The 26,019-nt window shown below is 68.3% G+C and overlaps 3 protein-coding genes across 6 annotated transcripts; 1 reads left to right on the top strand and 2 right to left on the bottom strand.

The window, feature by feature from the left end:
* Positions 1 to 1,094: 1,094 nt before the first annotated feature.
* On the bottom strand, positions 1,095 to 13,696 carry LOC110478850 (serine/threonine-protein kinase MARK2). 4 transcript variants are annotated; one of them, XM_085564011.1, is made up of 18 exons: positions 13,390 to 13,696; positions 8,797 to 8,970; positions 7,874 to 7,927; positions 7,718 to 7,766; positions 7,542 to 7,607; positions 7,393 to 7,463; positions 7,200 to 7,256; positions 6,719 to 6,955; positions 6,283 to 6,402; positions 5,930 to 6,029; positions 5,737 to 5,849; positions 4,977 to 5,193; positions 4,130 to 4,347; positions 3,746 to 3,843; positions 2,986 to 3,255; positions 2,274 to 2,300; positions 1,952 to 1,996; positions 1,095 to 1,553 (listed from the first exon to the last, which is right to left on the bottom strand). In XM_085564011.1, the coding sequence occupies exons 1-18, from the start codon at positions 13,444 to 13,446 to the stop codon at positions 1,202 to 1,204; spliced, it is 2,325 nt and encodes a 774-aa protein (XP_085420137.1). In that variant the 5' UTR covers positions 13,447 to 13,696; the 3' UTR covers positions 1,095 to 1,201. The 4 variants fall into 4 exon arrangements, with proteins under 4 accessions (XP_085420137.1, XP_077645836.1, XP_077645837.1 ...); XM_077789710.2 differs by having other exon boundaries at positions 1,096 to 1,553; positions 4,977 to 5,103; positions 13,390 to 13,693; XM_077789711.2 differs by lacking the exon at positions 2,274 to 2,300 and having other exon boundaries at positions 1,097 to 1,553; positions 4,977 to 5,103; positions 13,390 to 13,692.
* A 1,064-nt stretch (positions 13,697 to 14,760) lies between these two features.
* ZFTA (zinc finger translocation associated) lies at positions 14,761 to 17,551 on the top strand. The gene is made up of 3 exons (XM_077789627.2): positions 14,761 to 15,926; positions 16,899 to 17,102; positions 17,457 to 17,551. The coding sequence occupies exons 1-3, from the start codon at positions 15,389 to 15,391 to the stop codon at positions 17,549 to 17,551; spliced, it is 837 nt and encodes a 278-aa protein (XP_077645753.2). The 5' UTR covers positions 14,761 to 15,388.
* Positions 17,552 to 18,146: 595 nt separating this feature from the next.
* On the bottom strand, positions 18,147 to 25,882 carry LOC110478827 (uncharacterized). The gene is made up of 9 exons (XM_085563978.1): positions 25,702 to 25,882; positions 24,617 to 24,688; positions 22,238 to 23,260; positions 21,214 to 21,424; positions 19,245 to 19,383; positions 19,090 to 19,159; positions 18,917 to 18,963; positions 18,744 to 18,802; positions 18,147 to 18,633 (listed from the first exon to the last, which is right to left on the bottom strand). Exons 1-9 carry the CDS (start codon positions 25,826 to 25,828, stop codon positions 18,588 to 18,590), a joined length of 1,794 nt encoding a protein of 597 aa, XP_085420104.1. The 5' UTR covers positions 25,829 to 25,882; the 3' UTR covers positions 18,147 to 18,587.
* Positions 25,883 to 26,019: the final 137 nt, after the last annotated feature.

Here is a 26,019-nt window from a genome sequence, read left to right as displayed (position 1 = left end):
CCACCCCGGCCGTGTCCCTGTCCTCGGGCCAGCCTTGCTCCCCCGTCCCAGGAGATGCCCCCGGGTCCCTGGGCCACCGGGATGTCCCCAGCAGCTCCCAGGGTCCCGTGACACCCTGGCCCTGTCCCCAGAGGCCCACCCGGGATGTCCCCACATCCTCACGGGGCCCTGGAGGCCACAGAACGGCCCCAGGTGTGTCCCGGGGGTCCCGGGCCCAGCCAGGTGAGCTCCAGAGGTCCTGGGTCCATCCAGGTGGCCCTGGGTCCATCCAGGGTGTCCCCATGGACACCTGGACCTTGGTCCAGCCAGGGGACCTCTGGAGGTCCCAGGTCCAGCCACGATCTTCCTGGACTCTGCAGAAGGTCCCTCCTGCACATCCCAGGTCCGTCCTGGACATCCCGGGCCAATCCTGGACCTCCCAGATCCATCCAGGAGCTCCCGGGTTCTTCCTGGACATCCCAGGCCTATCCCAGGCTCTCAGGTCCATCCTGAACATGCCAGGTCCATCTCAGGTCCATCCAGGACATGCCGGATCCACCCAGGAGCTCCTGGCCGCACCCAGGCCGTGCCCACCAAGTCCCGGAGCGCCCTCGAGGTCCATCCAGGCCATCCCCAGATCCATCCAGGAGCCCCCGAGGTGCCCGAGGTCCATCCCGGCGCTCCCGTGTCCCCCCGTGGGCGTCCCCGCCGCGGCCGTGGCTCGGAGCCGGAGCTCCAGGGCCACCTCAGAGGCGCTCCGGGCTCGCCGTGTCCGTGGCTCAAAGCGGAGGCTCCTCGGCCACCTCGGAGCCGCCGTGTCCGTGTCCCTGGGCCGTGTCCGTGTCCCTGGGCTGTGTCCGTGTCCCCGGAGCCGTGACCGTGCCCCTGGAGCCGTGTCCGTGTCCCTGGAGCCACGGTGCCTGGGCCGTGTCCGTGTCCCTGGGCTGTGTCCGTGTCCCTGGAGCCACGGTGCCCAGGCCGTGTCCGTGTCCCCGGAGCCGTGACCGTGTCCCTGGAGCCGTGTCCGTGTCCCCGGAGTCGTGTCCGTGTCCCCGGAGCCACGGTGCCTGGGCCGTGTCCGTGTCCCCAGAGCCGTGTCCGTGTCCCCAGAGCCGCGCTGCCCGGCCGTGCCGCGGTGCCTGGGCCGTGTCCGTGTCCCCGGAGCCGTGTCCGTGTCCCCAGAGCCGCGCTGCCCGGCCGTGCCGCGGTGCCGGGCCGCGGCTCAGAGCTTGAGCTCGTTGGCCACCTTGGAGGCGATGTTCTTGAAGGCCATGGAGGTGCCGGCGATGCGCTTGAAGCGGACGCCGTTGAGCGAGAGCCGGGGCAGCTTGCACACCTCCATCTCCCACTGCACGAAGGAGTCGTGGCCGGGCGCGCCGTGGGCGCAGAGCAGCACGAAGCGCTCCTGCGGCTCGCAGCGGCAGCTGTTGGCGTCCAGCACCTTGCGGATCTCGCGCAGCATCTCCCCGGGCTCCAGCGAGCTCGTGGTCTTCATGCTCCACGTGAAGCGCAGCGAGCGCGGCTTGGCGTCGCGCCCGGCCTCGCGCGGCTCCTTCTCGGGGCCCACCGCGGGTCTGGGGGGAACCGGGGGTTAGGGGGTGCTGGGGGTCCTGCTCGGGGCCCACCGGGGGGAATTGGGGGGTTAGGGGGTGCTGGGGGTCCTTCTCAGGGCCCACTGTGGGAAATTGGGGGTTAGGGGGTGCTGGGAGTCCTTCTTGGGGCCCATGGCAAGTCTGGGGGGAACTGGGGGGTCCTGGGGGTAATTCTCAGGGCCCACTGCAGATCTGGGGGAGCACCAGGGGTCACCAAGGGGAGTTGGTCACCCCTGGGGTTGTCACAGGGACCCTGGGGCTGTCCCCAGGAGTGTCAAAACGACCCCAGGAGTGTCACAAGGATGCCAGGGGTGTCCCCGGGGTGTCCCCAGGAGTGTCACAGGGACCCCGGGGGTGTCCCCAGGGTGTCCCCGACTCACCTGAGGGTCTCCACCCGCTCCTTGCTCTCGGGCTCGTGGGGGTTCCTCGGGAGACAAAAGGGGCCGAGCTCAGCCGGGGGGGCTGGGGGGGCACAGCCCACCCCCCCGAGGGGACCCGGGGGCACAGACAGCACCGGGGGCGGGGGACAGACAGACACACGGGGGGGGACGAGGACAGACGGACGGGCGGGGCCAGGGGGACCATGCGGGGCCGTGCAGCACTGGGGAGGGGTCCGGGGGGGGGTCGGGGGGATTTTTGGGGGGGTTTGTGGGAATTTTAGGGGTGCCATGCGGGGGGACCCAGCGTCCGGCGCGGCCCTACCTTCTGGCAAACCTGAAAGACAGATTTCTACAAAGACAAACAGAAGAGAAGGGGATGTTGGGAGGGGGAGGGGGCCGGGACAGAGCCACCCCCTCCCCTGAGACCCCCACAGCCCCCCCCGAGCGGGGCTGGGGTCAGTGGGGTCCGGGGAAAAGCAGCACCCCCACCCCCCGCCCCGGCTCTGTGGGGACAGAGGGACAGGAGGGGACAGGGGGGTCCCTGAGGGGACATGGGGGCGGACAGGAGGGGACATGCAGGGACATGGGGGGTCCCTGAGGGGACATGCAGGGACATTCAGGGACATGGGGGACCCCAGGAGGATTAGTGGGAGGCCGGGGAGGACAGGAAGGGCCATGCGGGTGCCTGAGGGGACAGTGGCAGGGACAGGAGGGGACACAGAGGGAGGAGAAGAACAGAGAAGCCTCGAGAGCACCGAGGGGACACCCTGAGGGGACAGAGAAACACGGCAGGGATCTGGGGGACACCGAGGGGACACCGAGGAGCCCTCAGAGGGGACAAACAGGGGACAGAGAATCCCTGGAGCGCCGAGGGGACACCGAGGGGACACCGAGGGGACAGCCCAGGACACACAGAGGGAAGGGCACAGCGAGGGGACAGCGAGAGCCCAGAACACACCAGGGGGACACATCCAGGGGCACGTCCAGGGGCACGTCCAGGGGCACGGGGCAGCAGGCCCGGCCCTGCGGCTCACCTGCGCACGAACTTGGAGGTGAACTTGCTGAAGAGGCTGGCGGAGGGGCCGCGCCGGCCCTGGCTGGCGCCCGAGGGCGAGGCGGGCGGGGGCAGCCCGGGGGGCAGCGCGTAGGGCAGGGGGTCCCGGGGATCCCGGGGGGCGCGCAGCTGCCCGGCGTGGAAGGTGCTGCGGCTCGAGACCCCCCGCGGGAAGCTCGGCCGCTCGCCCGGGCCCTGGCTCACGTTGTGGGCAGAGGGGGACGCTGCAGGCACCCGGGGGGGAGCCCCGCTGCGGGGGGACACGGGGTTAGGGGGCACCCCTGAGCCCCCCGGGACCTGGGGACACCCCCAGAGCCCTGAAGGGGGGACACGGCTGCCCCCAGAGACACCCCCAGACCCCTGAATGGGGACATTGCTGCCCCCTGAGCCCCCCCCGGCACCCAGGGACACCCCCAGAGCCCTGAAGGGGGGACACGGCTGCCCCCAGGGACACCCCTGATCCTCCCCCAGTACCCAGGGACACCCCCAGACCCCTGAAGGGCGACATTGCTGCCCCCAGAGACACCCCCAGAGTCCTGAAGGGGGGGACACTGCTGCCCCCTGAGCCCCCCCAGCACCCAGGGACACCCCCAGACCCCCGTGGGAAGCTGGGGCGCTCCCCAGCACCCAGTGAATGCAGGAATGGGGGGCTGGGGGGGGATCGCCCACCCCCATCTCCATCCCAGCACCCTCGGGAGCCCCCCTAGGGGAAGCTGGGGTGTCCCCCCGTGGGTCCCCACCTGTCCTTGCCGTTCTGCAGCGAGCTCTGGCCCAGGCTGGCCCGGTCCAGCAGCGGCGAGTTCCGGCTGCGCGTGGTGCCCGTGGACAGGACGCTGTTCTGTGGGGGGACAGGGACACGGGGGGCTGGGGGGGACACACAGGTGCCCCAAAACCCCCAAACTGCAGACACGGGACGTGCGGACCCTCCAGGGGACACCAAGCCCCACCAGCGACCCCCACGCACCCTGGGGGACCCAGGGACAGCCGACCCCCATCCCCACCACGAATCAGCAGATACTGACCCCAAATCTGGGGTTCCAGGTGTTGGGGACCCCCCTCCCACCTCAGCACCCCAATTCCCCCCAATCCATGGCCCCCCCGGGTGTCCCCCACCCTGCACTGACCGTGGACGGGGAGGGGGTGCCCTTGGATCGCTCCAGGCCGGGCAGGGGGCTGGGGGGCACCTTGGCCGTGCTGCCGGCCCGGCGCCCCCCGACCTCTTCCTCCCCTGCTCCTCCTCCTCCTCCTCCTCCTGCTCCTGCCGCTCCCCCTCGCTTGTTCTCCGCGTTGGCCGCCTGCGTTTTCTTGGAGTACGAGGCCGAGGTGGGGATGGAGAGCCCGGCTGGGGCGGGAGGGGCTGTCAGGGGTGGGGGTCCCACGGGGACCCCTCCCTTCCCCTTCACCCCGCCTCGCTGGGGGATCCGGCTCACACAGCACCCCACGAGGGGCTGGGCACCCCCGATCCCACCCACCCGGGCCTCCCCCAGGGACCCCCACGCCCATTCCTGCACCCCGAGGGGGCCCCAGCTGCCCACCAACCCCCCACAACGGGATCCTGTCCCCGCGACCCCCCAGCACCCAGAGCACCCCACTCCTGAGGGACACACCGCCCCAGCCCCACAACATTTGGGGGTCTCACCCTGGTCACTGACCCCCTGGGTTCCCATTTGGGGTCCCTGTCCCCCCGTTTGGGGTCCCTGTCCCAGTTTGGGGTCCCTGTCCCTCTTTGGGGTCCCTGTCCCAGTTTGGGGTCCCTGTCCCCCCGTTTGGGGTCCCTGTCCCAGTTTGGGGTCCCTGTCCCAGTTTGGGGTCCCTGTCCCCCCGTCTGGGGTCCCTGTCCCCGTTTGGGGTCCCTGTCCCCATTTGGGGGTCCCTGTCCCCGTCTGGGGTCCCTGTCCCCGTTTGGGGTCCCTGTCCCCGTTTGGGGTCCCTGTCCCCCCGTTTGGGGTCCCTGTCCCCCCGGGCTCTCACCCTGGTCGCTGACGCGCCGTTTGGGGTTGGCCGAGACGCTGCGCTGGACCTTGTGCGCGGGGGAGGGCCCCGAGCTGTTGGCCACCTCCGGGGCCACCCGCGGCTTCAGGGACAGGTTCTCCTCCAGCTGGGGACAGGGGACACGTGGGGACAGGGCAGGACACGGGGGACACCCGCCGGGCAGGGACAGGGACGGGGATGTGCCACCACGGCACAGCTGGGGAGGACACACCGGCACGGTGGGGACGGGGGGCAGGACAGCGTGGGGCCAGGCTGGTGTCCCTGTGTCACCTCCGTGCCACCTCCGTGTCCCCACATCCCCTCACTCCCTCTGTGCTCCAGTGTCCCCGTGTCACCTCCGTGTCACCTCCGTGTCACCTCCGTGCCACCTCCATGTGCCCACATCCCCTCACTCCCTCTGTGCTCCTGTGTCCCCGTGTCACCTCCGTGCCACCTCCGTGTCCCCACGTCCCCTCGCACCGTTGCAATCTCCCCTGGTCACCGTGTCCCCTCCCGTTCCTGTCCCCTCTTCATCCCAGTGACCCTCCCGGTATCACTTTGTCACCTGTCCCTCCCCGTGTCCCCTCTTGTCCCCATGTCCCCTCTTTGTTCTCGTGTTTTCGTTGTCCCCTGGTGTCCCCTGCCACCCCAGTGTCCCCCAATGTCCCTGCAGTGTCCCCAATGTCCCTGCAGTGTCCCCACAGTGTCCCCACAGTGTCCCCACAGTGTCCCTGCCCCCCCAGTGTCCCCGTGTCCCCACCTCGGAGCTCTTGTGGTCCAGCAGCAGGTAGGTGGCCATCACCTCGTTGTACTTCTGCCCCACCAGCGACTCCTGGATCTCCTCCCGCGTGTAGCCCATGGACACCATCAGCTCTGGGGGGACACGGCCCTCAGCGGGGTCCCCGTGTCCCCGAGGGTCACCCGTGTCCCCAGGGGTGGCCCCGGGGTCCCACCTGTCCTGCGGGGGTCCTTGTAGTCGGGCACGGGCTCCATGTAGGGCTTGAGCTCGTCGTCCTCGTGGCCCACGTTCATCCAGCGGTCCTTCATGATTTGCTGGGGACACACAGGGGCTCAGGGGCCACCTCTGGGGACACTTTGGGGGCACGAAAGGATCCCAGGGGTCCCGGGGGGCACAGGGAGGGTCCCCAGGAGGTCTTGGGGTGCTCTGGGGGCTGCTCGGGAGGGTCTCAGGAGTTCCCAGAACCACCTGAGAGTCCCAAGACCATGCTGGGGGGTCCCAGGATGATGCTGGGGGGTCCCAGGAATGTTGGGGAGGTCCCAGGATGATGTCTGGGGGTCCCCTCACCTCCAGTGTGCCCCTCTTGGTGGGGTTGAGGATGAGGAACTTCTTGAGGAGGTTCTCACAATCCGTGGACATGTAGAAGGGGATGCGGTACTTCCCCCGCAGCACCCGCTCCCGCAGCTCCTGGGGGACCCCAAAACCACGCGTGAGCACCCCAAAATCGCCCGTGGGCACCCTCAAACCATCCACGGGGATACCAAACCACCCCCTGGACCCCCAAACCACCCACGGGGACCCCAAAACAATCCAGGGTGACTCCAAAGCCAACCCCTGCACCCTCAAACCACCCACGGGGACCCCTAACCACCCATGGGGACCAATAAATCACCCATGGGCACCTCAAAATCATCCAGGATGGCTCCCAAACCACCCACGGGGACCCCCAAAACACACTAGGGTGACTCCAAACCACCCCCGGACCCCCAAACCACGGCCACACCTTGAGGTTCTGCCCGTCGAAGGGCAGCGAGCCGCTGACCAGCGTGTAGAGGATGACGCCCAGGCTCCAGACGTCCACCTCGGGCCCGTCGTACTTCTTGCCCTGGAAGAGCTCGGGGGCGGCGTAGGGGGGCGAGCCGCAGAACGTGTCCAGCTTGTTCCCGAAGGTGAACTCGTTGCTGAAGCCAAAATCGGCGATTTTGATGTTCATGTCGGCGTCCAGCAGCAGGTTCTCGGCCTGGCCCGGGGAGGGAGAGCGCCCCAGCGGGGGTTACGGGGGGTCTGGGGGGTTTGGGGGCAGGGGGTGCAGCTGGGACTGGGCTGGGGGGTCCTGGCACCTCCCTGGGGGTCTCAGAGATATTGGGAGTTTGGTCCTGGGGATCCCAGGGGTGTCAGGGTGCCACTCTGGGGGTGCCAGGGGTGCCAGGGGGTCCCAGGGTGTCAGGGGTCCGCTCTGGGGGTCCCAGGTGGGGGTCCCTCACCTTCAGGTCCCTGTGCACGATGAATTTCTGGTGGCAGTACTGCACGGCCGACACTATCTGCAGGACAGGGGGGTGTCAGAGGGGGGCCCAGCCCAGCTGGGGGGCACAGGGACACCCCCAGCCCCCTTGGGGGCACGCTGGGGGGGTCCCCAACCCCTGCAGGGGGGGCCCAACAGCACCACCCCCCCCAGACCTGTCGGAACTTCGCCCGGGCCTCCTTCTCCTTCATGCGCCCGTGGGCCACCAGGTAATCGAAGACCTCGCCTGGGGGGCACAGGGTGGGGGGTGAGGGGCAGCCCTGTGGCCCCCAAACCCCCCGGGGCCCCCCAGACCCCCACTCACCCCCGCTGGCGTATTCCATCACCAAGTAAAGTGTCTTCTCTGTCTCAATCACCTCGAAGAGCTTCACTGCAAGGGGGGGAGGGGGGTTGGAGACACCCCTGGGACCCCCCCAAGGGTGGGGGACACCCCCGGGGAGGGGTGGGGGTGCAGATGAGGGGGTTTTGGGGGGGTCTCACCTATGTTGGGGTGGTTCAGAACCTTCATTATTCGCACTTCCCGGAAGAGCTGCGAGGCACAGGGGGAGGGGGGATTTTGGGGGGTGTCAGAGGGAATGATCTCCCATTTGTCACCCCAAAATCAGCTGCCCCCCACCCCTCAGGGACACCCCTCACCTTCTGCAGGCTGGAGGAGTTGAGCTGCGTCTTGTCAATGATTTTCACGGCCACCTGCGAGGGGAGAGGGGGGTCAGAGGGTCCCCAAGGCTGTCCCCAAACGTGGTGGCGCCCATGGGATGAGGGGGAAGGTGACAGGAGCAGCCCCAGGGCTGTCCCCACACCGTGGTGGCGCCCATGGGATGAGGACCGAGAGCTTGGGACCATCCCTGTGCCACAGTGGCACTCCCAGGGCACGGAGCAGGACCCAGAAGTGTCCCCACGCCGTGGTGGCACCCACAGGACAAGGACCAGGAGCTAGAACCGTCCCCACACCACGGTGACAATCACAGCTGAGGACCAGGAAACTCCTTCCTGTGCCAGGTGGCACTCCCAGGGCAGGGACCAGAGGCCAGAGCTGTCCCCACACCGCGGTGCCACCCATGGGATGAGGACAACGGGTCGGTCCCTGCGGGGACACCCACAGGACCTGGACCAGGAGCCCAGACCTGTCCCCACACTGTGGTGGCACTTGTGGCTGGGGACAGGAAACCCATCCCTGGGCCGTGGTGGCACTCCCAGAGCAAGGACCAGGACACACAGCTGTCCCCAAACCATGGTGGCACTCTGACAAGGGCTGTCCCCACACTGTGGTGGCACTCTCAGGGCAAGGACTGGGACACAGAGCTGTCCCCACACCATGGTGGCACTCTGATAACAAGGGCTGTCCCCACACCGTGGCGGCACTCTCAGGGCAAGGACCAGGACCCAGACCTGTCCCCACACTGTGGTGGCACTTCCAGAAGCAGCACCAGAAGCCAGAACTGTCCCCGCACCACGGTGACACCCACAGCACGCGGTGTCACCCACGGGCTGCCGCCGTCCCCGCGGCGTCACCCAGGCCCCGCCGAGCGCCGTCCCCTCGCCGGGGGGGTGCCACTCACCTCCTTGCCGGTCAGGACGTGCCGGGCCAGCTTGACCTTGGCGAAGTTGCCCTTGCCGATGGTTTTGAGCAGCCGGTAGTTGCCGATGTGGGGCTGCTCCTCGGCGGCCGTGCCGGCGTTGCGGCCCCGCAGCATGCTGGCCTTGCCGCCGCCCTTGCCCTCCACGGCGCCCGGCTGCGGGGACAGCGAGGCGACGCTCAGCCGGGCCCGGCCGCGGATCCCGCGGATCCCAGCGGGCTCCGGGAGGAGCCGGGAGCGAAGTCCGGAGCGGCGGAGCCGCGCCCGGCCCGGCCGGGAGCCGCCCCTGATACCTGACGCAAGCGCCGCGGTTTCGGGCTGGGCCGGCAGGGTGGGAAGGGGACAGCGCCGTGTCACCCCGTCCCCGGGAGGGGACACGGCCACCCCCGCCCCGCCCCGGCTCCTCTCCCGGGGATTCAGCGCCCAAAAGCCCGGTTTGACCCAAACGCGACCGCCTGGCCGGAGCTGCCGGCCCAGCCCCCCAGAACGGCGTGGGCACAAAGCCCCTCTGCCCGCGCCCCAAAACCCGCCCGGACACCCCCCGGAGGTGACCCGGGCCCCGGGGACGCTTTCGGGGTGTTCCCTCACGGGGAGCGATCGGCCCCCGGGGCTGTCAGCGCTCCGGTGACACCGGAGATAACGGGAGCGCGTGAGCGGGCGGGGAAGCCGAGCCAAGCCCCCCCTTCCCCCGGGGGGTTTGGGGGCCCCCAAATCCCCGCCGGGTTTTATTTTCGTGGGGGCGCATCTCGGGGTGTCCCCTCCCCCTCCGTGGGAAGGAAACCGCTGGCGGAAGCCACGGGGGAGGCGCCGGCGATGGCGCAAGCGAACCCCCAGATTTGGGGGGAGAACGCGCTGTTTTGGGGCCGGGGGGGACCGGAGCTTCCCCCTCCCCCAAAGCCCAGCGCGGTGCTGTGGGAAAAGTGAAGGAAAACGGGACTTTCTGCCAAAAAACTGCCGTGGCAACGGGGCGGGAGCGTGCGGAGCCATCTGGCCGCGCTGCCGGCATTCGGCCGGGCTCTGAGGCGGCACCGACACCGGAGCCCCCCCCCCCCGGCACCGGAGCCCCCCGAACCCCCCGGGGTCCGGTGGCGGCGCTCCCGGCGCCTCTTATCGCCGCGGCCCGCCTGGCCGAAACCACGGCAAGCACGGCAAAGGAGGCGCCGCCCGGCCCCGGTCACACCGGGGGAACGCCACCGGCACCGGGCACGGGCGCTGGGAAGGCCGCGGCGTTCCCCGGTGGCCGCGGCGCTCGGTGAGGCCGCGGAGCCGCTCGTGCCTCAGTTTCCCCAGCCCGCCCGCCATAGGGGGACTCACCCTGGGCACCCCGAAGCGCCGGGAGCGGCGGGAGCCCCGCGGGACGCCGGGAGGGAGCGAGCGGGGACCGGCTCGACCGGTCGGGGCTGAGGCCGCAGCGGGACCGGGGTGGGGCCCGGGAACACCTGGAGCGCCGGGGCGGGGAAAACGGGGCAGGAAAGGGGAAAACCGGCACTGGGCGGGGGCTGTCCGGCCGGGGACAGAGCCAGAAGGCTGGGAATGGGCACCGGGATGGGCACCGGGATGGGCACCGGGATGGGCATTGGAATGGGCACCGGGATGGGCACCGGGATGGGCACCGGGATGGGAATGGTACGGGAATGGGCATTGGAATGGGCACCGGGATGGGCACCGGGATGGGCATTGGAATGGGCACCGGGATGGGCACCGGGATGGGCACTGGGATGGGCATTGGAATGGGAATGGCACGGGAATGGGCATTGGAATGGGCACCGGGATGTGCACCAGGATGGGCACAGGAATGGCCATTGGAATGGGAATGGCACGGGAATGGGCACCGGGATGGCCATTGGAATGGGTGCTGGAATGGACACCGGAATGGGCACAGGAATGGGAATGGTACTGGAATTGGCATTGGAATGGGCATTAGAGTGGGCACCGGAATGGCCATTGGAATGGGAATGGCACGGGAATGGGCATTGGAATGGGCATTAGAGTGGACACCAGAATGGGCACCGGAATGGCCATTGGAATGGGCACCAGAATGGCCATTGGAATGGGCACCGGAATGGCCATTGGAATGGGAATGGCACCGGAATTGGCATTGGAATGGGCATTGGAACGGGCACCGGGATGGCACCGGAATGGCGGCAGCAGTGACAGCGCTGAGGCTGCAGGGACATCACTGGGTACGGTGTGATGTCACCAGGTACGGTGTGACATCAGCAGCCCCGCAGTGACGTCACAGCCCAGCAGTGACGTCACCGGCCCCGCCATGACGTCACCAGGCAGGTGTGAGGATCCCGGTGCCGGGAGGCGTCGATGCCGCCAGCAGCCGCCCACGCCAGCGGCACCAAACCGGTGGCAACGGGAGCGGTGCCGGTGTCCCCGGTGTGACCGGGACCCCCGGGCACGGCGCGGCGGCGGCAGCCGGGGAGGCAGCGCTGCTTCGTGCGGCGCCGCTCAAATGTCAGCCAAATTTAGGTATTTTTGATGGGTTTTTTTTATCTCCGACCCCACCGGATCGGGTTCTGTGTGAGGGAGGAATTGGGGGCTGGGGGGGCAGGGAAAGACCCCCCAAATTCAGCTGCTGGGGCTGGGGAGGGTGCACAGCCCCCCCCACACGGCGCTGCCGCCCCCTCCCCAAATCTTCCCCGCCAGGAATAATTCTCCTCTGGCGTTACATAACAGCGGATAAATAAGAGGAAAACCACCCAAAACGAGGAGGGGGCCCGATGCCACGGCCACAGAACAGGTGGCATCGCCTTGTCCTCGGGCTTGGGGACACCGACACGACGCCACCTGTGCCCCCACGCGCCCTGCTGGGGCCACCCCCAGCACTTGGGGTCACAGAAGGGGGAAGCCCCCCAAAACACCGCCCAAAACGGGGGTGTCACCCAGCGGGGGGAGCTGAGGAGACCCCCAGGTGCTCCCCAAAACGGCTGAGCCAGCAGCGGGGGTCTCCCAGCAGCCACAGAAAAGCTGGGGGCAGAGAGGGACCCCAAGAGCCCCCCAAATCCGCCCCCTAAAACGGGGAACCCCCGTCCCAGCTGCCCCCGGAGGAAATCCCCCCCACCCCTCAGACAGACAGGGGGGCGCGCCCCCCGTTCCCCACCCGGGGTGGGGGGCTGGTCCCCGCTCGCAGGGGTCGGAACGGGAGGGATTTGGGGGGGCTCGCCCCTCAGAGCCCCCCCAAAGCGCGGGGAGGGCGCCGAGCCCGTGCAGCGCTGCCGCCGCCCCCACAGCCCCCCCGGCCGGGGGGCTGCAGCAGGGAAGGGGGTGGGGAGGGGGTGGGCTGACGCCCCCACACCCCGAGCGCGCAGCCACCGGGCTGGGGGGGGACGTGACACCCCAAACTTGCCCCCCACGGCGGATCCCAGAGCCTGGGGGGGTCAATGTGGGGGTGTCTGGCACTCCCCCTTTGCTTGCCCCTCTCGCTTTGGGGTGCAAGGCGTGACCCCCTCACCCAAAACCGGGGGTCATGCACACAAACCCCCGCTGCTGCCCCGCAGGGAACCCCGAAATGGGACCCCAAAATCTGGGGAGGGGCTCATCCCAGAACACTCTCCCTACAGCAAATCCAGGCCCGAAGGGGGACATGGCTCAGGACCCCCCACCCCACAGGAGGGTCCGGGCTGTGGGAGACCCCAGGCTCCTTCACAGGGCGCAAGAGAGGAACTGGGGGACACCCAGACCCCCCTTTTCCACCTCACAGAGGGGCCCGAAGCCCCTCAGAGCCCCCTCTTCCCTCACAAAACAATCCCAAACCCCTTCAGTCCCTCTTTTCCATTCACAGAGAGATCAGATCCCCCCAGATCCTCTCCTTTCTCCACGTAAAATACCCCAGGATCTCCCTTTTCACTCCCAAAAATGCCCCCAGACCCCCTCAGACTTCTTTATTTTCTCTATCGCTCAAAAGCCGACCCAGGTTGCCATCAAACGCTCTTTTTACCCCACAGGATTTCTCACACCCCTTCCAGGCCTCCCTTGCCCCTCACAAAGAGCCCCCAGACCCTTTTTGTCCCCCTTTTCCCTCACAAACAGCCCCAGACCCTCAGCCCCCTTTTCCCCTCGGATCTCCCTCAAAACCCAGCCGAGATCCCCCTCAAAACACCTTTTTACCTCACAGAATTACTCAGGCCCCTCCAGGACCCTTTTCCCGGACACAAACGCCTCAGACCCACTCAGTCCCCCTTTTTTTCCCACACGGACGGGACCAGAACCCCCCAAATTCTTCTTTTTGCCCCCTCAGATCCCCTTTTTCCCCTCACAAACCGACCCTAAACTCCCCATTTCCCCTCACAAACCATCTCGCCATCCCCTCAAGCCCCTTTTTTCTTTCCTCAGATCCCCCTTTTCCCCTCACAAAAACCCCCCAGGCTCCCTTTTCCCCTCACAAAAACCCCCAGGCTCCCTCGGATCCCCCTTTTCCCCTCACAGAAATCCCTCAGTCTCCCTTTTCCCCTCACAAAAACCCCCCAGGCTCCCTTTTCCCCTCACAAAACGCCCTTTTTCCCCCGGCCGCCCCTCTCCCCTCACGCTGGAGCCGGCTCTCCCCCACCCCCGCCGTCCCTCCCTCACCTGCTCCGCGTCCCTCTCGTTGACGGTCGGCAAAGGGCTGCGAGCGCTGCTCGACATGGCGGCCCCCCCCCCGCGCCGCCGGCGACTATCGCGATAGGGGGAAGCCGCGGCAGGCAGGAGGCGTGCGGGGAGGGGGAAGGGGAGGCGGCGGAGCTCAGGGGGCGGGGGGGGGCCAGGCCAGCGGCATTGGGGGGGCCGGCAGAGGAGCAGGGGGAGCGGGCGGGGTCCGCCCGGCCCGGCCCGGCCGCCGCCGCCGCCGCCTCACGCCGCCTCAGCGCCCCGCGGCTCCCAACATGGCGGCCGCCGCCGGCCCTCGGCCATTTCCGCCGCCGCGCCGGAAACAGCCGACACGCCTCCCCGCGCCGCTTCGGCTCTTCCCGGAGCGCTTCGGGGCGCGGCCCTCACGGACTTCGAGTGTTTCCGCCTCCGCCGCGGAGCTACACGAAGCGTCCTTCGGCTCTTTCCGCCGAGCGCAGCGGGAGCGGCCGAGCGCCGCCCGCGCCGCCGCGGCTCCGAGCGGAGCCGGAAATACCCGAGTGGGACCGAAACTCCCGAGTGGATGCGGAAATGCCCGAACACCTCTTGGCAGCCTTCGGGCGCTTCCGCCCGTGCCGGAAACACCCGAGCGGAGCCGAATGCCCCTCCCCAGCCCCGATGGGGACCCAAGGATGGGGCGGGGGGCGGCTCGGACCGCAGGACCCTCCCCGAGTTTGGGAGACTTTCATGGACCGCAGGAGGCCCCCAGAAATTGGGAGCTTCTCATGGCCGCAGGACCCTCCCCGAATTTGGGGGACTCTCCCGGACCGCAGGACCCTCCCCGATTTTTGGGGGTTCTCCCGGACACCTGGACGCGCCCAGATTTTGGGGCTGGGTTCTCCCCGATTTTGGGGCAAGGCGCGCCTTGTCTGCACTGGGAGCACGGGGAGGGGGCGTGTCCTCACCCCGCCACGCCCCCTTTGGACCAAAGGGGCGGGGCCGGGATGGGTCGGGGGTCCATGGGTGCCCCATCGCTCGGGGCACCCCAGGGCGCTGCTGCGGGGTGGGGGCGGGGGAGCATCCAGGGGGACCCCCCCTTAAAATCACCGCTGTGGCTCCTCTGGAGCGGGGGGTGGGCTGCGACCTGCCGGCAACTCATCGCCCCCTCCCCGTAGCCCCCCTTAGCGGGGAGGGGCGGGGGGGGGGATGGGAAAGGCGTGCGGCCCCTTTAAATTTACCCAGGAGCCCTTAAAGGAGCCCCAGGGGCCCCACGGCGGCGTCCCCAGCCCGGTCGGCCCCCGCCCGCCGCCGCCGCCGCCCCGGGCCCCGCCGTGGAGCCCCCGGGCCCCCGCCCCGCCCCCGGCCCGCTCCCGGCCCCGGCCGGCCCAGGTGAGCACCGAGAGGGCGGCGGGGGAGCGGGGGGCGCACAATGGGAGCGGCGCTGGCGCTTTAAGAAGCCCCCCGACCCCCCCCCCCAGCCCTTTGCCGTTCCCTGTCATGGGCTGGGAGGCCCCGGATTCTTTAACGGGTTCCTGGCCCTTTAAGATGACCCGATTCAATTTAGGGTGTCCCGTGAAGATGCCTCCATCCCTCTAAATTATCCCGGTCCCTTTAAAAGGTCCGCAGGACTTCAGGATGTGCCCATCCAATTCGGGATGTCCCTGAGCCTTTAAGGTGTCCCTGTCCCCTTAAAGGATCCCCGTCCCTTTCGGATGCCCACAGGAATTTCGGATGTCCCTGTCCCTGGAGGATGCGCCCCTCCCTTCCCCGCCCCCTCCTCATTTACGGACCCTGCCCCTTGAAGCGCGCTGCCCCTTTAAGAACCCCCTACCCCTTTTAAGATCTCCTTTTTGCTGCTCTGTCCCTTTAAAACCCCCCGGCCTTGCCCCACATCTCACCCCTAATCCTCGGTGTCCCCTCCATCCCTTGGACCCCTCAAATCCCCCCTGAACCTCCCCCGATTCCTGGACCTCCCTCCCCGGCTTTCCCTGCAGCCCCTTCCCCGCGGGGGCTGCACCGGAGCATGGAGCCGCAGAAATCCCGGGAGAAACCCCAGGAGAAACTCCAGGAGCAGCCCCAGAAACCCCGGGAGAAACCCCAGGAGAAACTCCAGAAACCCCGAGAGAAACCCCAGGGGAAACCCCGGGAGAAACTCCAGAAGCAGCCCCAGAAGCTCCAGGAGAAATCCCAGGAGAAGCCCCAGGAGAAACCCCAGGACAAGCTCTGGGAGCAGCCCCGGGAGCAGCCCCGGGAGCGGCGGGCGTCGCGGCCGGGCCGGAGCCGGGTGCCGGGCCGGGACCACCGCCGGTACTACCACGAGCGCTGGCGCGCCGAGTACCTGATGGAGTTCAACGCGGCGCGGCGCGGCATGCGCTGCCTGGTGTGCGGCAGCGCCCTGGCCACGCTCAAGCTCAGCACCATCAAGCGCCACATCCGCCAGAAGCACCCCTACTCCGGAGCCTGGGGGCCCCGCGAGAAGCAGCTGGCGCTGCGCTCCTGGGACGCCCACCCGGGACGGACCCCCCGGCCCGAGGGACCCCCCGGCGGCACCCACGGGACAGGTACGGGCCGGGCTGGGGGTGGGGAAGGTGGGGCGCGGCACCTTTAAGAGGAGTGGGGTCGCTTTAAATGTGGCCACGCCCCTTTGGAGCGGCACTGTCCCTTTAAATGTGGCCACGCCCCTTTGGAGCAGCTCTGTCCCTTTAAATGTGGCCACGCCCCTTTAGGAGCAGCTCTGTCCCTTTAAATGTGGCCACGCCCCTTTGGAGCAGCACTGTCCCTTTAAATGTGGCCACGCCCCTTTAGGAGCAGCTCTGTCCCTTTAAATGTGGCCACGCCCCTTTGGAGCAGCTCTGTCCCTTTAAATGTGGCCACGCCCCTTTGGAGCGGCACTGTCCCTTTAAATGTGGCCACGCCCCTTTAGGAGCAGCTCTGTCCCTTTAAATGTGGCCACGCCCCATTTAATTTCAGGTCACGCCCTCATCCACACTGACCACACCCACTTTTACCGTAGCCACGCCCCTTTCCGTTAAAGCCCCGCCCTCTTTACACACCACGCCCATTATCTGACCACACCCTTTGCTAAGCCACGCCCTTTAAAGGGACACTGTCCCTTTAAGACAAGCCCCACCCTGACCACGCCCAGTCCCTCAGCCCCGCCCCTCTCTGGGGCTCCTCCCATGACCGCAGTGCCAGCCCCGGGTCCCCAAAGTGTCCCCAAGGTGTCCCCAGTGTCCCTTGGCCTGTCCCCAGGAGTCCCCAAATTGTCACCAAAGGCCCTGGGCCTGTCCCCGAGGGGTCCCCAAGGTCCTCAAAGTGTCCCCAGTGGCCCTGGGCCTGTCCCCAGCGTCCCCAGCACATCCCCCCAGCCCGTCCCCACCGCAGGACCCCGTCCCCTCTGTCTCCCCTGGGTGACAGCCCGTCCCCACCGCAGGGCCCCGTCCCCCTCTGTCCCCCCTGGGTGACAGCGCTGTCCCCGCCGCAGGACCCCGTCCCCCTCTGTCCCCCTGGGTGACAGCCCGTCCCCGCCGCAGGACCCCGTCCCCCGCTGTCCCCGCTGCGGCGCTGGCTGCGGGCCGAGCTGCGCCTGGACCTGGAGGCCGGGGGGCTGCGGCTGCGCTGCCTCCTGTGCGCCCGCGCCCTGCCCTCGCTGCACCTCGGGGACATCCGGCGGCACGCGCTGGCCGCGCACCCCGGCAGCCTGCGGGGACACCGGGGACATGGCAGGGACGGGGATGGTGAGAGGGGACACGGGGGGGACAGGGACAGCCCTGGTGAGCGGGGACACTGGGGGGGGCAGCCCCGGTGAGAGGGGACAGGGGGACACTGGGGACAAAGTGCCACCCCCAGGAAAAGCCCCAGTGAGCGGGATCAAGGAGGGTTTGGGATATGGGGACAGTGGTGGCTGTGGGGGGGAGCTGGGGACACTGGGGACACTGGGGTGGGTGGCACTGGGGACACTGGGGACACCGGGGTGGGTGGCACTGGGGACACCGGGGGGGTGCTGGAAGCTTTGGGGACACTGGGAGCGGGTGGGGACAGACGCAGGGGACACTGTGGGGGACAGGGAGGTGACAGCACTGTCCCCCCAGCCCTGCCAGCCCCCGGTCCTGCCGAGGAGGAGGAGGAGGAGGAGGAGGAAGAGGCCGCAGGGGGGGAGGGGGCCACAGGAGCCCCCCCCGCCTGAGCCCCCCCGGGATGGGGACACTGGGAGGGGGTGGGGACAACAGGGGACACCCCAGGGGGGCAGCGCGGACACCAGAGACCCCCCCCATCAGTGTCCCCAGTTCCCCCCCACCACAACACAGCCACTCCTGTACCCCCCGGTGTCACCCCCCGGTGTCACCCCCCAGTGTCACCCCCACCCCCCGGTGTCCCCTTATTTATGTCTGCGTGTCCCCCCACCCCGTTTTCTTACACCCCTCCCACCTTGTACACGACCCCCCAATAAACCCCCCAGAGACCCCCCCGGGCCATGGGGACATTTGGGGACATCGGAGAGGAACATGGGGACATCGGGGGGGTCCCAGGGACATTTTGGGGTGGGAGAAGGGGGACATCTGAGGGGACACAAGGACAACTCGGGGAGGACGTTTTTGGGGGGGGTAACAGGAACCTTTTTGGGGGGGGTCCCAGGGACATTCTGGGGGTGGGATCACAGGAACCTTTTGGGGGTCCCGGGGACATTTTGGGGGGTCCCGGGGACATTTCGGGGGTCCCGGGGACATTCTGGGGGGTCCCGAGGACATTCCGGGGGTGTCACCAGCACAGAGGGGCCCAGCCTTGTGGCGGTGTTTTATTGTAGCCGCAGCCCCGCGGGTGGATTTGGGGGGGGGTCTCCCCCATTTCCCACCCCCCTCTCAGCGAGGGGGGGCTCGGGGGGCGCAGTTTGGGGGGGCTGTGGGGAGGGCTGAGCCCCCCCTCCCCCATTTACAGCAGTTACAGACATTTCACCTCAATTAACGTTAAAAAAATAAAACGGGGGGGACAGGAACGAGCTTGGGGGGCCCCCCCGGGGGGACCCAACCCAGGGGAGGCGATTTTGGGGTTCAGCCCCCCCAGTTTCAAGAGGGGGGGGCACAGACGGACGTCACTGTGAGACTGGGGGAAGGGAACGAATTTGAGGGGGTGGGTGGAGTTTGGGGGGGTGGGGAAAGACAAGCTTGGAGTGGGGGGGGCACCGCTGTGGGTACCCCCAAATTTCCCCTCCCCCACCCTGGGGTTTATTCCGGCTTCTTCTTGACCAGACCCGGGAGCTTCGCCTGGATCCTACAGAGAGAGGGGGAGAGATGATCTGGGGAGGTCACAGGGATTTGGGGGGGTCCCCAGGATTTTGGGGAGGGGTCCCCAGGATTTTGGGGTCCCCTCTGAGCGCCTACTTGGCCATGAGGTCCTTGGTCTGCTGGCGGATGAGGCCCATGTAGTGATTGATCTGCACCTGGAGTGGGGGGAAATGGGGTTTTCAGGGGTGCCCCCCCGTTTCTGGGGGTGTCCCCTTGATTTTGGGGTGTCCCCCTTGATTTTGGGGGGGGTCTGCTCAGTTCGGGCTCACCTGGTATTTCTCGTAGAGGGGCGGGAGGGTGAAGGCCAAGATGTCGGCTGGGGAAAAACAGGGGGAGGGGGTTATTTGGGGGGAACCCCCCCCTCAGCGCTAATTTTGGGGGTCACCACCCCCAAAATCACACTTCTGGGGGTCATTTCAGGGGGAGAAGGGGCGGGTCTCACCGAGGATGAGGAGGGTGATGCCGTTGAAAACGGCTCCCACGTAGGTCATCAACCACATGGTCAGGGCGAGCTGGGGGGGCACAGGAGAGGTTTTGGGGGGTCCCGGGGGGGTTTTGGGGTGGGGGAGGAGGAGGAGGGGGAGGAAGGCTCCGAACCTCCAGGGAATCCACCAGATCCTCCACCAGGAAGAGGCGGATGAGCAGCTGCAGGCCCCGGTTGAGGCGCCGGGCCACCACGGCCGCGTGCGCCTGGAAGGTCTCGGGGGACAAGGTCACGTCCAGGTCCAGGTAAGTTCTGGGGAGGGGGGGGACAGGTGAGGGGAGCCCCAAAATCCCCGCCCTGAACCCCAAAATCTGTGTCTGCGCCCCTAACTTTGTGTCTAAACATGAAAATCCATCTTCACCCCTCCATGCCCCGGAAGGTCTCAGGACATAGGGTCAGGTCTGGGTCAGAAATTGGAGTGGGGACACCCCAAAATCCTTCCTCACACCCCAAAATCCTCCCTCACACCCCTCTGGACCCCAAAATCCCCATCCACACCCCCAAAATCCTTCTTCACACCCCTCAGGACCCCAAAATCCCCACCCCAAACCCCCCTGCACCCCAACCCTGTCCCCACCCAGAGCAGCCAGGCCAGCCCAAGTGTCCCCCTGCGGTGACAGCGCTGTCCCCAAGCCGAGCTGGCCGTGTCCCCGAGCCGGGCTGGCCGTGTCCCCAAGCGGGGCTGGCCGTGTCCCCAAGCCGAGCTGGCCGTGTCCCCAAGCAGGGCTGGCCGTGTCCCCAAGAGGGGCTGGCCGTGTCCCCAAGAGGGGCTGGCCGTGTCCCCAAGCCGGGCTGGCCGTGTCCCCGAGCCGAGCTGGCCGTGTCCCCAAGTGGGGCTGGCCGTGTCCCCAAGCGGGGCTGGCCGTGTCCCCGAGCCCGGGCTGGCTGTGTCCCCAAGCCGGGCTGGCCGTGTCCCCAAGCGGGGCTGGCCGTGTCCCCGAGCCCGGGCTGGCTGTGTCCCCAAGCCGGGCTGGCCGTGTCCCCGAGCCGAGCTGGCCGTGTCCCCAAGTGGGGCTGGCCGTGTCCCCGAGCCCAGGCTGGCCGTGTCCCCAAGCCGAGCTGGCCGTGTCCCCAAGCCGAGCTGGCCGTGTCCCCGAGCCCGGGCTGGCCGTGTCCCCAAGCGGGGCTGGCCGTGTCCCCGAGCCCAGGCTGGCCGTGTCCCCAAGCCCGGGCTGGCCGTGTCCCCAAGTGGGGCTGGCCGTGTCCCCGAGCCCGGGCTGGCCGTGTCCCCAAGCCTGGGCTGGCCGTGTCCCCAAGCGGGGCTGGCTGTGTCCCCAAGCCTGGGCTGGCCGTGTCCCCAAGTGGGGCTGGCTGTGTCCCCGAGCCTGGGCTGGCCGTGTCCCCAAGCGGGGCTGGCTGTGTCCCCAAGCGGGGCTGGCTGTGTCCCCGAGCCTGGGCTGGCCGTGTCCCCAAGCGGGGCTGGCCGTGTCCCCAAGCGGGGCTGGCCGTGTCCCCAAGCCGAGCTGGCCGTGTCCCCAAGCCCGGGCTGGCCGTGTCCCCAAGCGGGGCTGGCCGTGTCCCCAAGCCGAGCTGGCCGTGTCCCCAAGCCCGGGCTGGCCGTGTCCCCAAGCGGGGCTGGCCGTGTCCCCAAGCGGGGCTGGCCGTGTCCCCAAGCAGGGCTGGCCGTGTCCCCGAGCCCGGGCTGGCCGTGTCCCCAAGCAGGGCTGGCCGTGTCCCCGAGCCCGGGCTGGCCGTGTCCCCGAGCCCGGGCTGGCCGTGTCCCCAAGCAGGGCTGGCCGTGTCCCCGAGCCCGGGCTGGCCGTGTCCCCAAGCGGGGCTGGCCGTGTCCCCAAGCGGGGCTGGCCGTGTCCCCGAGCCGAGCTGGCCGTGTCCCCAAGCGGGGCTGGCCGTGTCCCCGAGCCCGGGCTGGCCGTGTCCCCAAGCAGGGCTGGCCGTGTCCCCGAGCCCGGGCTGGCCGTGTCCCCGAGCCGAGCTGGCCGTGTCCCCAAGCGGGGCTGGCCGTGTCTCCAAGCGGGGCTGGCCATGTCCCCAAGTGGGGCTGGCCATGTCCCCGAGCCCGGGCTGGCCGTGTCCCCGAGCCCCCCGCCCCCAAACCCCGCCGGGGGTCCCCAGGGCGCTCACTTGAAGGGGTGCCCCTCCTCGGATTTCTGCAGCGCCTGCACCACGGCCTTGTAGACGCGGAGGCTGATGGTGACCGAGAGCAGGGCCAGCGCCACGTGGGCCACCACGGTGACGGCGCTGAGCGTGGCCAGCGACAGCAGCAGCACCAGGCTGGCGCCGAAGGCCACCGCGCTCTTCCTCACGTCCCGCCAGAACAGCAGCTCCTGCAGCGCTGCGACAGCGGGGACACGTCACACGGGGACACGGGGGACACGGTGACACGGGAGGACACGTCACACGGGGACACGGGGGACACATTGACACGGGGGGACACCGTCACACGGGGACACATCACACGGGGACACCGTCACACAGGGACACGGGGGACACGGTGACACGAGGACACAGGGGGACACCGTCACACAGGTACATGTCACACGGGGACACGGGGGACACGGTGACACGGGAGGACGCGTCACATGGGGACACATCACACGGGGACACGTCACACGGGGACATGTCACACGGGGGACAAGGGGGAGATACGGGGAGACAAGGAGGGGACAGGAGGGGGACACAAAGGAGGACGTGAGGAGCGATGGAGGGGACACCGAGGGGAACAAGGAGGACACGGGGTGACAAGGCCAGGTCCCACGAGGACAGTGAGGGGACACCAGGAAGGACAATGAGGGGACACGGGGGGTCCCTGTGTCATCCCCACCCCAATTTAGCCCAAACTGAGCTCGATGCCACCTTCCCTCTTCCTCCCAATCCACTAATTACCCTCGCTCACTAAAGCTCATTAAAACAGCCCCTTCGTTATGCACAACCCCTAATTACACCCCCCTAGTTAGAACAGGCGCTAATTAACCCCCCCCCTGCAGAGTGCCAGCGGGTTTGGCCCCAAATCCCCAAATTTCACCCCAAACCGAGGCGCTCCTGAGCCCCCCCTCCAGCAGCGCGTGGGGCGGGGGTCTCCCCGTTCCTCCGCCCCTTTCCCCGTCTCGGGCCCGTTCCCAGCCCCTCCCCCCGGTTGGGGCTTTACCTGCCAGGTGGGGAAGGGGCGCGGCCGGGAGGGGCCGGGGGGGCTCCCCGAGCTCCCGCAGGCTCCGGTCCTGGGAGGGGACGGGGACAGCCCCGGGGACGGCCCCGGGGACAGCGGGGACAGCCCCGGGGACGGCGGGGACAGCCCCGGGGACGGCGGGGACAGCCCCGGGGACACCGGGGACGTCCCTGGGGACAGCCCCGGGGGCCTCGCCCGGCGCCTCCTCGATGACGGTGTCGTCAGAGTCACCGGAGCTGTCGGCGTCGGTGGAGACGGCGGGGCCACCCCCTACGCCGGGGACACCGCCGGGGACACCCCCGGTGCCAGCAAGGCCGTTCCCAGCGGCGGTGACGACGTCACTCTTGCTGCCAGTGACAGCGGTGACACCGCTCCCGGTACAGGTGACACCGCTCCCGATGCCACCGGGGCCGCTCCCGATGCCATTGCCAATGCCAGCGATGCCATTCCCCACGGCGGTGACGCCGCTCCCGGTGCCGGTGCCACCACTCCCGATACCGGTGACACCGGTGCCACCGCTCCCCATGCCAGCGATGCCATTCCCAGCGCCGGTGACCCCGGTGCCGCCATTGCCAACGCCGTTCACGCCGTCCCCGGTGCCGCCGCCGCCGTGGCCGTCCCCGGTGCCGCCGGTGCCGCGCTCCACCAGGTCCCAGGAGAGCAGCTCGCTGGTGAAGCTGTGCATCTCCCGCACGCACCGCGACACCTCCTCCAGCGCCGCCGCCGAGCCGGGGGGCGGCCGGGCCAGCCCGCGCCCCGGGACCCCGGGGCCGCCGCCGGGCACACCGGGCACACCGGGCACACCGGGCACACCGGGGCCGCCGCGGGGCTTGGACGGAAAGTGGCAGACGCGGCCCTCGGGGATCTGGCCGAGCGCGGGGCCGAACTCGCGGTCGAAGGCGGCTCGGTCCGGGACCACCTCGAACGGCGACTCCGGCGACTCCGGGGGGCTCGGGGGGATCCCCCCGCCCGGGGCCGCCCCCCGGTCGCGCCCGCCCGGTGCCGCTGAGGGGGAGGGGGGGGCACGGTCAGGGGGGTCGGGTCCCCCCCAGCTCCGTCCCACTCTCCCGTGGCCTCCTGCCCCCCCCCCACACCCCCGTGGGGGTTTTGGGGTCCCCCCCATCCCCGCCATGCTGGGGGGGCGGGTTTGGGGGTCCCCCACACATTCCCCTCCCCCCCTTTGGGGGTGCCCTGGGTGTCCCCTCCCCCACAGGAAATTTTGGGGTCAGCCATGCCAGGGGGAGGGGGCGGTTTTGGGGTCCCCACGCAGAGTTTTGGGGTTCCCCCCTCCCACCCCCCTTCCAGCCATGCTGGGGAAAGCCCCTCCCCAAAATTCAGGGGTTCCCCCAATCTCAGCCATGCGTGGGGACGGGTTTGGGGTCCCCCACTGAATTTTGGGGGTCCCCCCATGCAGGTGGGGGTGAAGCGGCGGCACAGAGGCTCCCCCAACCCCCCCAAAAACACCCCAAAATCTGGGGAGGAGAGACCCCAGTTTGGGGCTAAAAAAGCCCATTTTGGGACAAACCCAAATTCCATTTTGGGGTTAAAACCCCTCGCTTTGGGATCAGAACGATGTGGGGGTGCAGGACACCCCAAACCCGCCAAAACTGGGGGTGCCCCCACCAAGAACCTCCCATCCGGGGCGAAACCCTCTTATTTTTGGGGCTAAACCCCCCAGTTTTGGGTCTGGAGCGAGGCTGGGGGTGCCGCTCAGCCCCTCCTCGATCTGGGGGGGATTTTGGGGTCTCTCCCCCCAGGTTCAGCCCGGGGGGGCACACGAAGCCCCCCCGGCGACGGGTGGGACACGGCGCAGGCGGGTCGGGGGTGGGGGGCGCAGGAATTTTGAGGCCAAACCACAAAAAACGACGAATTTCACCTTCAGCAGCAGCGGGGGGGGGGGCCGTGCAAAGCTGGGGGGGAAGCAGCAGTTTTGGGGTGCAGGAGGGGGTGGGGGGCAAAGCTGGGGGGGCTCACCCCGAAAAAGGGAGAAGAAACCGAGTGAAAGAGCAGGAAAAGAGAGAAAAAGAAAAATGTCTATTTTGGGGGAGTTTAACCCTTTGTTGTCATTATGGGGGGGCTCAGCAGTGTTTGTGCTTCCCCCCCCTCAAGAAACGGGTGAGACCCCCAAAATCCAGGGGTTATTTTGGGGAGAAATCCCCCCTTTGCTGTGACACCGAGACCCCAAAGTGACCTTGGGGAGCCCCGAAATGGCTCTGGGTGTCCCCAGAGTGGCTCTGGGGACCCTTCCCCAAAATCCAGGGGGATTTTTTAGGGTCTGGGCTTTACCCCCCCGCCCCCCTCAGACATTTTTCTTCCTGGGGGTGCAGGAAAAAAAGAGAAAAGAGGGAGGGGGAGACTTGCCTGGTGAAGCCGCAAAGAGAGAAACGGGCTGGGAGGAGGAAGAGGAGGAGGAAGAGGAAGAATTGGGGGGATCTGCAAGAGAACACAGAGGGTGAGAGCTCAGCACCCCCCAAAATCCCCCAAACCCCCCCCAGAAGGCGGGGCCGGTGCGGAGCAGCTTCAGGGTGACGCAAAAACCACCGGGAAAATTCCAGCCCGGACCCGATTTTGGGGGGTTTCACCTCGATTTCCCGGCTTTGGGGGTGGGGAACGGCGCAGGGGGGGGTCCCGGGGGTCACCCCGAAAATCCCACCCGCCCTTCTCGGCGCTGCAACCCCCCCAGGGCGAGGTTTGGGGTGAAACCGCGGAGTTTTGGGGTGTCCAGGTGGGAACTTTGGGGGGGAAATCCTGGGAATTGCCGAGTCAGGATGCTCTGGAATGAGCGCTGGAATGAGGGGGGGGGGTGAAATTCCCCCTCCCCAAAATTCCCGGGAAGGACGGACGGAGCAGCAGGTCCCCAACGACCCCAAAAACATCCACGGTTCCTTTTCCTGGGCATTTCCCCCCATTTTCCTGAGAGATGTGGGGCTGGAGGTGTCGCTGCCCATCAAAACCGGCCCCTAAAAAGCTCCTCCACCAACCACATCTCCACTTCGAAGCCTCTTTGTCCTCTAAAATCCCCCTAAAAACTTCTTTCCCCCTTAAAACCCCCCTAAAAGCATCTTTCCCCCCAAAACGCGCTCCCCCAAAAGCCGCTTCCCCTCTGTTTTACCCTAAAACTTCTTCAACCTCCCGTTTCTGCCCCCAAGCCTCCCAACCTCGCCCCCATCCCCAACCCCCCCGCGAGTCTCTGCTCCCCAAAATCTGCTCCTCCAGGGCCTTTTCTCCCTCATTTCTCCCCCCGCCATTCCTGACCCCCTCTCAAAGGCTTTTCCCCCCACACCTGCCCCCCAAACGCCTCCTGCCCCCAGTAACCGCCCCCCGAGGCCTTTCCCCCCCGTCCTGCCCCTCCCGCCCCGTTCCTGCCTCACACCCAGCGCCCCAGGGCTCCTTCCCCTCACGCCCCCGCCGGGGCCTCACCCCCTCAGGCCCCGCCCGGCCCTTACCGGCGCACGACATGGAGCTGCCGCCCACGCAGCCCCCGGCCCGCGTGGAGGAGGAGGAGGAGGAGGCGAGGGAGGCGGCAGAGGAGCTGGAGGAGACGAGCGAGGACTGCGCGGCGGAGTCGGCCATGGCGGAGCGCGGAGCGAGCCCGTCCGTGCGGGGCGGCGGCCGCGCCCCGACTGCGGGGGGGGCGGTGCCGCCGGGGGCGTGGCCAGAGCCAGCGCGCCAATCAGCGCGCCGCACCTGCTGCAGCTGGGCGGGGCCTGCGAGTTTGAACCAATCAGCGCCTCGCAATGGCCGCGCGCCGCCCTCTCCGCCGC

Source organism: Lonchura striata, chromosome 31 (assembly GCF_050655825.1).
Source record: "Lonchura striata isolate lonStrDom1 chromosome 31, ASM5065582v1, whole genome shotgun sequence".
Lineage (NCBI taxonomy): Eukaryota > Metazoa > Chordata > Aves > Passeriformes > Estrildidae > Lonchura > Lonchura striata.
The sequence above is the reverse complement of the archived record's forward strand: the minus strand, read 5'-3'. Positions and strand labels throughout refer to the sequence as shown.

Coding starts and splice junctions, on each gene's coding strand:
- LOC110478850 (XM_085564011.1), bottom strand. CDS start 13,446: ATGTCGAGCAGCGCTCGCAGCCCTTTGCCGACCGTCAACGAGAGGGAC. Junction 4,348..4,976: donor ACGGCGCGTCAGCGACCAGG/GTGAGAGCCCGG, acceptor CTCCCGCCCCAG/CCGGGCTCTCCATCCCCACC. Junction 3,256..3,745: donor CTGCAGAACGGCAAGGACAG/GTGGGGACCCAC, acceptor GTCCCCCCGCAG/CGGGGCTCCCCCCCGGGTGC.
- ZFTA (XM_077789627.2), top strand. CDS start 15,389: ATGGAGCCGCAGAAATCCCGGGAGAAACCCCAGGAGAAACTCCAGGAG. Junction 15,927..16,898: donor CGGCGGCACCCACGGGACAG/GTACGGGCCGGG, acceptor TCCCCGCCGCAG/GACCCCGTCCCCCGCTGTCC. Junction 17,103..17,456: donor ACATGGCAGGGACGGGGATG/GTGAGAGGGGAC, acceptor CTGTCCCCCCAG/CCCTGCCAGCCCCCGGTCCT.
- LOC110478827 (XM_085563978.1), bottom strand. CDS start 25,828: ATGGCCGACTCCGCCGCGCAGTCCTCGCTCGTCTCCTCCAGCTCCTCT. Junction 19,160..19,244: donor ATCTGGTGGATTCCCTGGAG/GTTCGGAGCCTT, acceptor GTGCCCCCCCAG/CTCGCCCTGACCATGTGGTT. Junction 18,634..18,743: donor ACCAAGGACCTCATGGCCAA/GTAGGCGCTCAG, acceptor CTCTCTCTGTAG/GATCCAGGCGAAGCTCCCGG.